The 13688-nt window shown below is 39.9% G+C and overlaps 1 protein-coding gene across 1 annotated transcript; it reads right to left on the bottom strand.

Moving 5' to 3' along the window:
* Window positions 1–247: 247 nt before the first annotated feature.
* LOC139327460 (olfactory receptor 9G4-like) lies at window positions 248–1198 on the bottom strand. The gene has a single exon (XM_070957296.1). It carries the CDS (start codon window positions 1196–1198, stop codon window positions 248–250), a length of 951 nt encoding a protein of 316 aa, XP_070813397.1.
* Between the last annotated feature and the right edge of the window lie 12490 nt (window positions 1199–13688).

Here is a 13688-nt window from a genome sequence, read left to right as displayed (position 1 = left end):
TCTATTTCCCTTATTGTGAACCATGTTTTGAAATGCTTTCAGGTAGGAAAAGGGACTGAGAAGATGGACGTATGGGAAACAATTCACCCCAAGAAAAATAAATACCGGTAGATTTTGAAGATGGATCTTTTGACCACCTAGGAAGGAAGGAAGGAAGGAAGGAAGGAAGGAAGGAAGGAAGGAAGGCTGACAGTATAGATTTAAATCATCTGAAGTACAATCTGGGGAAAGAGACTATCAATGGCATTCATTTGAGTATTGTGAATCTCCCCCAGACTTTCTTGAAGGCTGCCTTCACATCTTTGTTACGTAAGCTGTAAATGAAAGGGTTGGCCAGAGGGTTGACTACAGTATAAAACAATGCATTTGCCTTGTCCCAATTTGGAGTGTGATGAAAGTTGGGTGTGAGGTACATGATGAGAATGGAACCATAGAAGAGGGAGACTGACATCAAGTGAGCTGAGCAAGTGAAGAAGGCTTTGCGTCTCCCTGCAGCTGACCGGATGTTAACTATGGCTGCTCCAATGCCAATGTATGAGCTTACAATGATAGCTGTGGTTACTAGCAAATTGGAACCCAATACAGCAGCCACAATGAGTTCATAGACACCTATGTCATTACAGGTCATTTTAAGAAGTGGTGGCCCATCACAAAAGTAATGATTGATCACATTGTTTCCACAAAAATGTAGCCGAAAAGTGTTGCCAGTGTGTATAATTGCATTGGTAAAGCCAGCTGCATAAGCTCCTACAACCAGCTGGATGCAGAGTTTCTTGGGCATGGCAGTGGCGTAAAGGAGTGGGTTGCAGATGGCCACAAAGCGGTCATAGGCCATGAAGGCTAATAGGAAGCATTCAGTGTAGGCCAAGCCAGCAGAGAAGAAGAACTGAGCTGCACAACCAGCTAGGGACATGTGGTTATTCTTAGACAAACAGTCAAACAAGATCCGAGGAGTGTAGACTGAGGAGTACCAGACATCCAGGAAGGAAAGATTGCCCACAAAGAAGTACATGGGTGTGTCCAAGCGGGAGTCTAGGTAGATCAGGGTCATGAGGCCCAGATTCCCAGTCAGTGTTAGGATGTAGGAGGCCAAGAACAGCACAAAGAAGATAATGCGAAGAAATGGGTCTGTTGTAAACCCAAGCAAAATAAAATCGGTAAGCAATGTCCAATTGCCTTCCACTTCCATCATTTTCATAAGCACAACCTGTTTACAAAAGAAAGAGAAGTCAAAATTGGGCAGTTTTCAGACCTGAAGTAGAGAATATTTGCTAACATTTTGAATGATGTGTTGAACTCCCCCTTCTCTGACATATTTGGCATGAGTTTGACAATTTTGCCCCCAAATACTTTTACTTTTGCTTTTTCAACATTCCGAATACATTTACAGGATTCATCCTTTATAAGAAAAGGACAACATAAGGCTCTCATTGCTTAAAAGCACTCCATGAAGTCTGCTAATCTTTTCTGGAGACAGGCTCAGACTGTTAACAAGATTGGGGCGGGTGAAAACTGGGTAGAAGACAATGGTGGGCTGCAAATTTTTTAACAACCGGTTCTCTGCCCTAATGACTGGCTGGGTGGGTGTGGCTGGGTGGGCGTGGCTGGATGGGCATGGCCAACTAGATGTCACTTACGTCGAGGGGTGCTTCGCCTCACCCGTCCTCTCATGACCGTGGCGATGCTGCTACGGTTGTAAGTGTGAAAAACGATTATAAGTCACTTTTCAGTGCCCTTGTAACTTTGAATGGTCACTAAATGAACTGTTGTAAATCAAGGATTATCTGTACAAAAATACAAAAAGCTTCTTTGCTTGCAAAAAGATGCCCTAAATACCAATCATTAGATTAGAAATGGGGGAATACACACTGAAGATCAATGAGTCACAGCTGTCCTGGAAAGCTAAACCATTCTGCCTGAATACCTTCCTTTTCCTTAGCAATACCTGCAACACAGAGTTACAAATCAGGCAGGTGCCAGAGCACATTGAGGAATTAAAATAGTTAAAATACAGCCAACTCTTGCTCATAAAGTGAAACCCTTTGGCAAAGAGGACATTTAAGCTCTCCAGAAAGTGGATGGGCATATTTGGGCTACAAAATGCTGAGCTAAAGAGACAAATTAACATCTTGAGTGAGGGCTAATCCCATTTTGTTTTTGTTCAGACCTTGCTGCAGGGAATTTTTGCCTATGAATATAGCTATCTATCTCTTTATCTCTTAAGTGCTGACATCTGCTGTGGGCTATTTATTTATTTATTTATTTATTTACAAATATTTATATGCCGCCCTTCTCCCAAAGGACTCAGGGCGGCGAACATAAGTTAAAAAACACACAATAAGAAAAATCCTAATTAAAACCAATTAAAACAGGGACAAATAAATAATAAAACCCAAGAATCAGACTCAGCCCATTTGTTGAAACAGCCAAGTCTTTAGGCCTCGACAGAAGGAGCGGAGATCAGGCACCATCCGAAGCTCAGTGCGTAACTCATTCCAGAGGGCAGGAGCGTCCACAGAGAACGCTCTACCCCTGGACGTTGCCAGCCAACATTGTCTGGTCGACGGTACCCTGAGGAGGCAACCCTGTGTGAGCGGACAGGACGGTGGGAGGCGGGTAGGAGATGGTCCTGCAAATACCCCAGACCTAAGCCATGTAGGGTTTTAAAGGTAAGTACCAGCACCTTGAAGTGGATCCGGAGGACCACTGGTAACCAGTGCAGCTCGCGTAGGAGAGGTGTTACACAGAAGTAACGGGGAGCTCCAGTAACAACCCGCACGGGTGCATTCTGGACCAGCTGGAGCCTCTGGGTGCACCTCAAGGGCAGCCCCATGTAGAGGGAATTGCAATAATCCAAGCGAGAAGTAACCAGGGCATGAGTGACCGTGCGAAGGGCATCTCGGTCTAGGAAAGGGCGCAACTGGCGCACCAGGCGAACCTGCGCAAAAGCCCCCCTGGTCACGGCCGTCAGATAGTCTTCCAGAGACAGCCGGGAATCCAGGAGGACACCCAAGTTGCGGGCCCTATTAAGGATGGTGGGGGCTGCTTTCTCCCTCTAAGAAAACATTTTTCTCCATTTCTCATTCAGGGAAATATATTCTTCCTTTTTAATATTTCTCAAAATATTTCATTCTTCTAGGAGAGGGGCGGGTGCTAACTTTCTACAATTGGTGCCATGTTACTATGCCATATTATCACGAGAGCAAACTATAACAAATTGGAAGGAGGATCCATTTATTATCAGTGAGCAATCATGTAGCTTGGCCACTCTGAAGCAAAGCAAGAGACTCCTGTCCCAAAGGTGCTTTTTCAAGAGGCAACTGGACTTTCTGGAAACCAAGAAGCCTCTTGAAAAATCACCTTTGGGACAACCATGACCTGGATGACTGAATAATCCCCATAGACAAGAGACACCTGTGCTCAGTGAACTGACAAAGCACCCAGGAGAAGCAATCATTAGATCCATTTGCACCACTTAAAGATACCAGCTGATCTCACTCACTTCACAAGATACCCTAAGGTAATCATCCAGATTTAAGGAAAAATCACATGCCCTCAGAAAGGCAGTAAAAAAATCAGACAGAATGTCAAGCTTGCATCCTGCCTCTCAGCCATTTCTTCCATTTTGCCTCCCATGCTTGGATTAGTCTCTCCATATGTCTATCATTTCAGCTTCCTAGCATCCCAAGTATGTGTTATGGATCAATGATGAGGGTTGGGGAAACACTTTTCTTAGAGAAAAAGCAAGCTCATTCACAGGTATGTATGGAATAAGGAAACCAAAGAAGATAAGTGTCTATGGAGATTCTCAGTCATCCAGGTCATGGTTGTCCCAAAGGTACTTTTTTTTTCAAGAGGCAACTGGACTTTATGGAAAGACTAGTTGCCTCTTGAAAAAAGCACCTTTGGGACAAAGAAGATAAGAATCTGAAGGGATATATTAGATGAAAAAGCTTGTTAAATGCAAGGACCAGTCCAACAATTGCATTACTAGCATCACTAACATCACTCTATTTCAAGGATAATTATATTAAGAGGTAACTGATTACATATACAAGATTATACATAGGGACAAGAAACAAATTAAAATGCACTAAGAATTGGATAATGAAGTAGGAATCTACGCTAATTAATATATTTGTTTTAAAAAATGGAAAATAAAGAGAAATCTCACAGCAGAAGAAAGGCTCCTGGGGAAAATGTCAGAGTTTGAAAGATTTATAAAAATAATAATAATAATAATAATCAAGAACATTGATCTCAAGCTACAATTTGTGGGACAATTGATTCAACATGTTTGATAGTTGGTTTATAACTCTTTTACAAATTGCCAGGGATGAACAAATTGTACAACAATAAATATAGGAATTGCCACAACAAACAATGAACATTTTAACATTTTAACATATGTGCAAAAAGACTCAATAGTATGGGAAAGAAATACATCAATATATCGAGAAAATTCTGATAATAAAATTTGAATTAAAAACACAAATATTTTTATTAGGTATAATCCTAGCAATATAAAAGGAATCCCTCACAATTTATGAAGAAATATGCTGACAGTGGCAAGAGTCCCTCTGGGACAACATTGGAAAAGGGAAACCTTGCAGACCAAATATGATTGGAAGACTAATATTGGAGAATACACAGCAATGGAAAAATTGACAGTATATATTCATAGCAGAAGCTTAACCAAGTTTGACAAGGAATCTACCCTGATTAATATTTTTGTTTTAAAAAATGGAAAATCAAGAGAAATCTCACAGCAGAGAAAGGACCTTTTTTCCCATTCTGTGGAGCAGAAGAAAAGATCTGCGCTCCCTCCCCTTGTGCAACTGCACGTTTGTCAGCCAAGGTTCTTCCTGAGACTCATCTCATCAGGGGGTTGCCATCTTCTGCTTAGATCCCCTTTCCTTCCACTTCATGGAAATCAACAGTTTAGATAATTAAATATTTTAAAGATGTACTGGGAACAGCTTTTCCTGTCGTTTCTCAGATCTCTACCTGGACTTTGTCTTTCAACTCCCATTCTAAGACTCCTGTCAGAGGCACGGTTGACTCCAACCTTCCTTTAGAGGAAGGGTTGGAAAAAGTGACTGCCATGGACATGACTGCTTCTGGAGGGAAGCAGAAACCGGAAAAGTGAACCACTTTTGAACACCTTTCTGTATTCACAAATAGAGAATGGATGGGTTGGTGCATGGCTCTGAGACCCTTGACAATCAGAGGTGACAAAAAGGGCTTTGAGAGCGTTGGTCAAATCCTAGCTGCGATAACAATAGTATCCTGTTGGACATCTACCTAAATTATTCCCAGATATACCAAATTTACCTGGATGAAGCTGAGTATATTTTCCTGCTATATCTGTTGGACAAGCCAACAGATCAACCTATTTGGGAACATTGTGCTTTCGTGAATAAAGTGCTCACATCTCTCCTTCAAATTAGGCAGCCTCAGTTCCCCATGGAAGCACTTAGATTAAGTTATCCCTCTTGATGATATGAAGTGGGAATATTATAGTTACTACCAAAAGGTTTTTTTTTGTTTTTTTTTTTGCTAAATCTTCCATAGGGTATTTCACCTAAGGGAAAAAAAAGTGAAAAATCACCCCTGAGACTTCCTGAATTCTCCAAACAATCATCTTCCACCTTGAGGGCACTTAGAAGTTTAGCTGCAATCATTACTTATCTCAGGGCCTTTTTTCGAGAATAAAAAACTCCAAAAAGTATATTTGATCATAGTGAATCCTTTTAAATTATTATCATTATTTATTTACTTACAGAATATTTACAAAAAAGCAAAAAAAAAAAGGAAAACAAATAGAATAAATATTTTTTGCATTAATGGGTATGATTGTCTTTTCAAAAACAAATAAGTTATATATCTCTTAAATCCTGCCCTTCATAATGAAATAATACCCATTTTCCAGTTTCTCAAAATGATTCCCTCAGGAACAATCCAGGGCAAATAAACTATATCGCTTGAAAATAATTCTATCCCACAATTTTGGATTATAATTTAATATAACATATAATAAATCTATCTATACTGTATATGTTAAAATATTTTTTCCAAACATATGTGAACTATTCATAAGACCATAGGACTTGATGACGCCCACCAATATTTTTTATATTGCCAATTTTAAAAATCTGATGCTTATCCTTTAAAACATATTCTTTTGGTTGTCCCATATATTTATAATATAATCTTTGATCCCAGAAGGAAAGGGGAAGCCTCACAGTTTATGAAGGTGTGTGCCAACAGTGTCAAGAATCCATTTAGCTTGGGACCAAGTTACATGAGGGACCTCTTTCTCCTAGACTTTCTATCCTTCCATCAGCCAAAGAGTGCTGACTGGCAGGAACTAGAAGTGGGCCTTTTTCTGCTCTAGCCCCTGCCTTATGGAATATCCCCTCAGATATCAGAATGGCCCCAACCCTGTTAGCTTTTCACAAAGCTCTAAAAACTTGGCTATGTACTTGGAATGTGAGAAGAATAAGAATCCTGTCAGTTGACTTCACTATTAGCAGACTAATCATCATGGCTGCTGTTTATATTCATATATATTTTGTGAGTGTTTTTATTGTTTTAATGTTTTTTTAAAAAAATATTTATTTATTAAATTTATTTGCCACCCATTCCCACAATGCAATGACACTTGGAATTTACAGCATTATTTGTTTTGATTATTTTAAAGTTGTAGACTTGTAAACTGTCTAGAGCCACTTGGTTGAATTGGGCAGACATAAAAATTAAATAAGTAAATAAATGAATAAAAATAGCATTTGAAAAGAGAACCCTGCTGAGTAGTACAGGATTGGGAGACTAAAATTGGAGACTATGCAGCAATACAAAACTAGTAGTATACATTCACAGCAGAAGTCTATGTAGTAAATTCAAGCAGGAGTGCGTCTAATAAGTACAATGTATATCATACAACAAGACAATCTTAGAAGCTGATAATATGGTGGGGCGGGGGGGTTGAAGAAAGAGAGAAACTATTTTTTAATAATAATAGCAATAACAGCAATTAAAATGATCCAAACAAAAATGAGAAACAATATCCACATTAATTTTTTAAAAAAACATTCAAACAATATGTCTTTATTTCAATAGATTTTAGATAGCATCCTTTTCATGAGAAATAAAGTGATATAATCTTTTATAGTCTTTTATATAAATAAATATTTCTTTATTTATATTTTGATAAAAATATAATGTGGATTTCGATTCAGATACGGATTCCATCAAAGCATCTCAGGTTTCTTGGAAGCAACCAAAGCATGTAATCCACACTGAGCCATCAAAGGTTGTTTCAGGTGATTTTACTGCCAATATTGTGAATCAGGGTGGCAAAATTCTGTTTTTGATAAAATATTGTAATGTATTAATAATAGTAATAACAAAAAAAATCATTGCACAGTGATTATTGATCTCAAATATGTATCCCACATCCCACCCACAATTTGCAGAAGAACATTTGACTCCTACTTAGAACTGAAGTTTTCTGATAAAGTTAAATATTCATGAACCTGAATACCAACTATGAGTCAGCAGAGTTTAAAATGTCTAATGGCTCACAATCCATGACTAATGGCAATAACAATAATAAAAATAAAAACAGTAAGAACAAGAGAACAAAAGTAAAGACTGCTATAATAATTTTAAAGATCTGAATTGACTCAGATTCAAGATACTTCGTGGGACTTTATTACTGAAGGTCTGAAAGAAGGAGAAAGGATTCATTGAAAAGGGAAAAATAGTCCTTTTCTGCTTCAGCCAATGCAAAGAGTACAACACCCTGTTCATCAATAGACTGAATGACAGATTACTGGCACAGTTGCTCTATCCTGTCACTCTGGTGAGTTGAAAAGTGGCTAATCCTGGATCCCAGCTACCTGCCTTCAGATAGGCAGCACCACTCCACCCTTCAATAAAGAATAAAGTTGCTGGTTTTTTTCCTCTTCTTAATGGGTGATCTTTGGTAGGGGAGGAAGTGAAGGTGAAGGAGTACACCCATTGTTGCTTTTAAATTATCCCATATGAAACCAGTAAAGGCTGTCCAGCCAGATTGCTGAGGCAGGATAGGACTTGGTTTTGGGGCAATGTGATTAAGGCTGTATACTTTTTAAAATAATCACAAGTGAAGGGACATTTATATGAATGTGACTATGAGGAGGGCTTTAAGAGAAGAGCCCTTAGGTAATTTTCAAATAGTCGGTAATATTTGGGAAAGTATTAAACACACCTTTAATCGACACATTTTCATCTTTCCCAAGGCTGAAACGGTGTGCCTAGTCTATCATTCTCCAATGTTTTCATTCTGATCTTGCCTGCTCTGCTTCTTTCTATTTACCACCTATGGACCATATTTTGAAGATGCTTTCAGATAGGGAAAGGACTGGGAAGATGTGTGTGGGAAACAATTGCCCCTCAAGAACAGCAAATATGGAGATTTTGAAGATGGCTCTCTTGATCACCAGGGAGGGAGGGAGGGAGGGAGGGAGGAAGGAAGGAAGGAAGGAAGGAAGGAAGGAAGGAAGGAAGGAAGGAAGGAAGGAAGGAAGGAAGGAAGGAAGGAAAGTTGATACCATAAAGTGAGGCAGCATTGTCGAAGCGTGAATCAGCTTCCCTGGGGAAACTGTAATTAATTAGAGGTGACTGGACCTTGTTTTCCATGGCGCATACTCTAAAAGAAAGAAAACCCGAAGTATATATTCTAAGAAACATTTTATTATAAAAGTAAAACAAACTAGCTAACTACATCGTTACCGGCAGTTTTATCTCACACAGACGGACAAAGGAAAATCAGGAAGTTAGGAAAGAAAGAATGTAGACATGCGCAGTAGCTCTCACACAACCAGTCTTATCTCTATCGCCATAGAGACATGATAACACTCTCAGGCTAGTTACCATAAATCTCAGGATGAATGCTCAGCTGGCAAATACTTAACGCAGTGACAACCCCTTCTTTGTCAATTGAGCGGACATCAGGTACTACCATCAAATAAGGCACATCTTCTTACGCAGATACTCATGCTGAGCTGCTGGAAGCGGTTTGTTGAGCATATCAGCAATCTGATCATGTGTAGGAACATACTGCAATTTTACAAAACCTTGTTTCACTAATTGTTTTATATTTTTGTAACGGATGTCAATGTGTCTGGACCTAGAACCCGTGAACTGTGATTCAGAAATATAAACCACAGATTCATTGTCTTCCATCACGGTGATTGGTTGGCTCGGGTGTGTCCAGATATCTGTGACCAAAGCATTAAACCATGTTAGAGAATTACATGCATCTGAAACACAAGCATATTCAGCTTCAGTAGATGAACAAGAAACAAAATTCTGTTTTCCCACATGTCAATAAACAGGAACAAGAATATCATATAACCTGAAGTACTTTTACATGTTTTCTTGTCACTCGCCCAATCAGAATCTGCATAACAACATAATTCTGCATGATCAGTATGTGTCGGTTCTAACAATAACCTCATATGTTTAGTGTGCTTTAGGTATTTCAATAATTTTTTAACACATGTCCAATGAAACTGTTTTGCCTAACCTATGTGTCGAGACAAAAAATTAACACTAAGTGCAATGTCAGGCCTAGTCCAACTACTAATATACAACAGTGACCCAATAACTGAATGATAAAGTGTTTGATCCTCGAACTCAGGACTTGGTTCATGTGTCAAGTTGTGAAAATCTGTTTGCATGGGTATGCGTCCTGTATTAGCATCTTTCATGTTGCAATGATGCAAAATTTGCTCTATTTTATCCTCTTGTGAAAGACTAAACCCCTTCAGTGTTTTGTCAATCTGAACACCTAAATAAATGCTAACATGACCTAAAGATTTCAATGTGAAATATCTCTGCAAAGCTTTAGCAAAATTCTCACTCCTGCTTATTTGGACCAATATAAACAATATCATCAACATAAACAAGAACTATCTCATACATATTATCAGATTTTTTTGTAAACACGCATTCATCAGTTTCGGACTTAATAAAGCCCATTGAATTTAGTTTGTCACTAAGACATAAGTATCACATTAAACCAGACTGTTTCAGACCATAAAGACTTTTGTGTAGAAACCAGGTATCCCCTTCTTGCTGTCGGAACCCTGGAGGACTTTTCACATAGATCTCCTCATACAGGTCAGCATATAGATAAGCCATGTCAACATTGAACTGGAAAACTTCTAAACCAAGAATAGTTGCGGTGGCTAAAGCAATTTTTACACTCTCGGTTCGGACTGTCAGTGAGTAGGTATTTGTGTAGTCCTCAGGATAACGTTGAGTGAAACCCTGAGCTACAAGTCTGGCCTTGTACAATGACTCACCATTTGGCTTCTTTTTGATTCTGTAGACCCATCGAGTGCCAATGACTTTTTTGTTTGCTGGAGGTTTTGCAGGCGTAAACACCTTAAGTTTCTTTAGACTTTCCATTTCAGCCTGCATTGCCTGATACCACTTCTCTTGCTATGAGTCAGGAAGATGCTTGATTTGTGTGAACTTATCAGGAGGAAGTGTAACAGTACAAATCAAAGGCAAGGGTGCTTTTGTCAGTTGCCATGAATATCACTGTGGAGGGATTCCCTTTGTGGCCCTTTTGGAACGCCTCGGAACAACCGTCCATTCTTCTTCAGTTTCATCCTCGTCTTCACCATCGTCCCTAGCGTCAGCATCTGCAGCTTGTGAAGACGGAACATCAGGTTGAGAAGAACTAGTGGCTGGAACATTTGCCTGTAGATCTTGATCATCAGACTGCGTGACATCAGCAACATAATCTCTAGGAAAATAAACTCCAGGATCATTGGAGTGAATCCTGGACCAGTCAGCATCTTCCTCAAAATTTGCGGATTGAGAAATCACTATTACATGTTTGGAGTCAATAAATTTGCTCCATTTTGAATTATCATCAATACCCATAAATCTCAACCTCTTTGCTGCTGGACCTCCTTTCCTTCTTTGAGCTAAAGGAATGTTCACCATAGCGTATGAACCAAAAATATGGAGGTTTTTGAGATCGGGCTTGTACCCATACAACATGAAGAAAGGAGTCTGATTTATTACACTACTCCAAGTACGGTTGACAATGTAATTTGCATATTTAATAGCTTCACCCCAGTATGGGTTACTGAGGTTGGCGTCTTCTAGGAGACAACAAATCATGGTTTGCAGGACCCTTTGTTGTCTTTCTACCACGCTGTTATGACCCGGTGTGTAAGGGGCCAAGGTCTGATGAAGAATTCCATTCTTACGCATCCAGTCCTGGAACCACTGAGACATGAATTCAGCACCATGATCACTTTGAATTCTGGCGATGCTTACTCCATGTTGGGTATAGACAAGAGTGGCAAAGTCTTTAAAGATCTGAAAAGTCTCAGATTTTTCTTTCATAGGATATACATATCCATATCTAGAGTAATTATCAACAATTGTTAGAAAATATTTTTAACCACCAAGTGTTGGTGGAAAAGGACCTACTATGTCAGTGTGTACCAAATCAAAAATGTGTGTTGACAGGCGTGTAGCGCGTTTTGGAATGGCTGCTGCTTTGGAATTGGCCTTTTTGCAGACAGCACAATCCAAAAACATCTTACACCCCTTTAGATCCAAACCTTTTGCAAACTCCGGCATTTTCCTAAGAACACAGAAACTGGCATGCCCCAATCTTCTATGCCACTTATGGATACACCTGTAATGCAAAGGTTTACCAGTTAGTGAATTTTGAACATTAACAGTTTTGTCAGGAACCTCAGGCTTGCTCTGAGCAACCTGTTTCCTAATTTTCTTTTTGTTGGCTTTTGGAGCCTTTGGAGTAGCAACAGGATCTCTCTCTGGAACATCTCTCTCTTGGCCTGTGCTCTCCTCTTTGTATACTTGCCTGTGCTTGCGGTTTAGACTTTGGCTTTATGTAATAAACACCACCAATTAACATGGTTTCAGCAACAATATCTCCATTTTTAACTATATAACTTGCTTTTTCGAGGTGGTGGACCTGGAACTTTAATACTCTAGACAAGTGTCTCTGACTAAGCAAACTACTATTTGCTGTTGGTATATAATAAACATCAGGAATGAATGCATCGAGCTCTTCAACATAAACAGTTCCTTTTCCTATGACCTGACAAGGATGATTGGAAAAAGAATAAAGTTCACGTAGTTCAGGTTCGGGCTCGTGCATCTCTGTAAAAAGTTCCTTTCTGTAGGTAACATGCAATGCTGCGCCACTACCCAAAGTCCACAGAAGTTGTCTGTCGTATTCTGGACAAGGTTGTGGATCGTTGATTAAAGCCAATGTGGCGAGTGGAGCTTGTAGATCACGCCTTGGACCACGACGACCTTGTCTTCCGCCTCTACTTCTACCTCCTCTGGAGTCTGTTCCTCTGGGCTGGTACGTAACGGGAGCTGGAAATCGTTGGGGACAATCCCGGGTGGCATGTCCCACACGATTACAGATGTAGCATCTTGGCATCCTTGGAACATAGGCTCTTCCTCGGAAGGGACGCCTTGCTGGAGCTCTTGATGCGGGTGGTCCTCTCAAATGTTGTGTGGCAAACATAAATGCCTCTTCTTCGGTTAAAATTCTGCACACATGATCTACTGTGCGTTGAGCAGTAGGCACTTGATTAATCTTTGTAATGGCATCTTTCCATTCATAATTCAATGAGTTAATAATAATGCTGATCATTTGAAAATTATCAATATTATAGCCTCTTTCGTCCAATTCCTTTCTCATTCCTTTCATTTTAGTTAAATGTTCTCCAATATATTCACCAGGTTTTAATCTCAAACCATGGAACTCAGACAAGAGCAAAAATGTAGGTTCAATTGAAACAGGCCGGTAGCATGTTTCCAATTGGGCCCAAATTTGTTGGGCAGTTGCATCAGGTGGAAAAGTAACCTGCAGTTCAGTATCCATGGACATCAATAATGTTGTGCATGCTTTAGTATCTAAGTCTCTTATTGCAGGAGTCCATGGCTGGTCAGGAGGATTAAACACCATGGAATGGGTACCTTCTCTATGGAGCAAAAGTCCAACCTCACTGACCCAAACCTTATAATTTAGTCCTGAATGCTTTAATCTTGAATCACCAGCCAGTGGAACAATAGAAGATGCCTGTTGAGGAAACACCTGTGGTACCATTGGAACAGGCGCTGGTCCTGGCTGAGCGGGCTGTGCAGCTAAAGGCACTTGTAGTTGAACCTGAGGCTGGTGTATTTGGACTTGTGGTTGTTGTACTTGAATCTGTGGCTGCTGTATTCTGGCTGCCACTTGTGCATGAGCTGCCATATTAAAATGGCCTGCTGGAGACGCTGGCACTTGTCTTTGCTGCATTAAGCGTTGTTGTGCCCCATCTAAATTAGGAATTTGGACAAAAAAGCCATCAGCACCACCAGGGGATGCTGATGATTGAGCCTGTGGAGACACATGTGGCGTTGCAGCCTGCAGACCTGATTGAGCCAGGGACATGGCTGATAAAGTCCGATGCAACTTTCTTAACTGTTGTTGCATTGTTCTGTGCATTTCAGCTTTATCTTGTAAATTGCTTTCGCCAGCAAGTGGTGCTGCAGTTTCAGGCATCACAGAAAACCTTTCTTCTCTATCAACATAGTGTGAAATCTGAGAAGGGACAACATCACTAGGCACATGTGACGTGTACACAGCT

This window comes from Pituophis catenifer, unplaced genomic scaffold (assembly GCF_029215685.1).
Source record: "Pituophis catenifer annectens isolate HBS135680 unplaced genomic scaffold, rPitCat1.0.hap2 SCAF_1, whole genome shotgun sequence".
NCBI lineage: Eukaryota > Metazoa > Chordata > Lepidosauria > Squamata > Colubridae > Pituophis > Pituophis catenifer.
The sequence above is the reverse complement of the archived record's forward strand: the minus strand, read 5'-3'. Positions and strand labels throughout refer to the sequence as shown.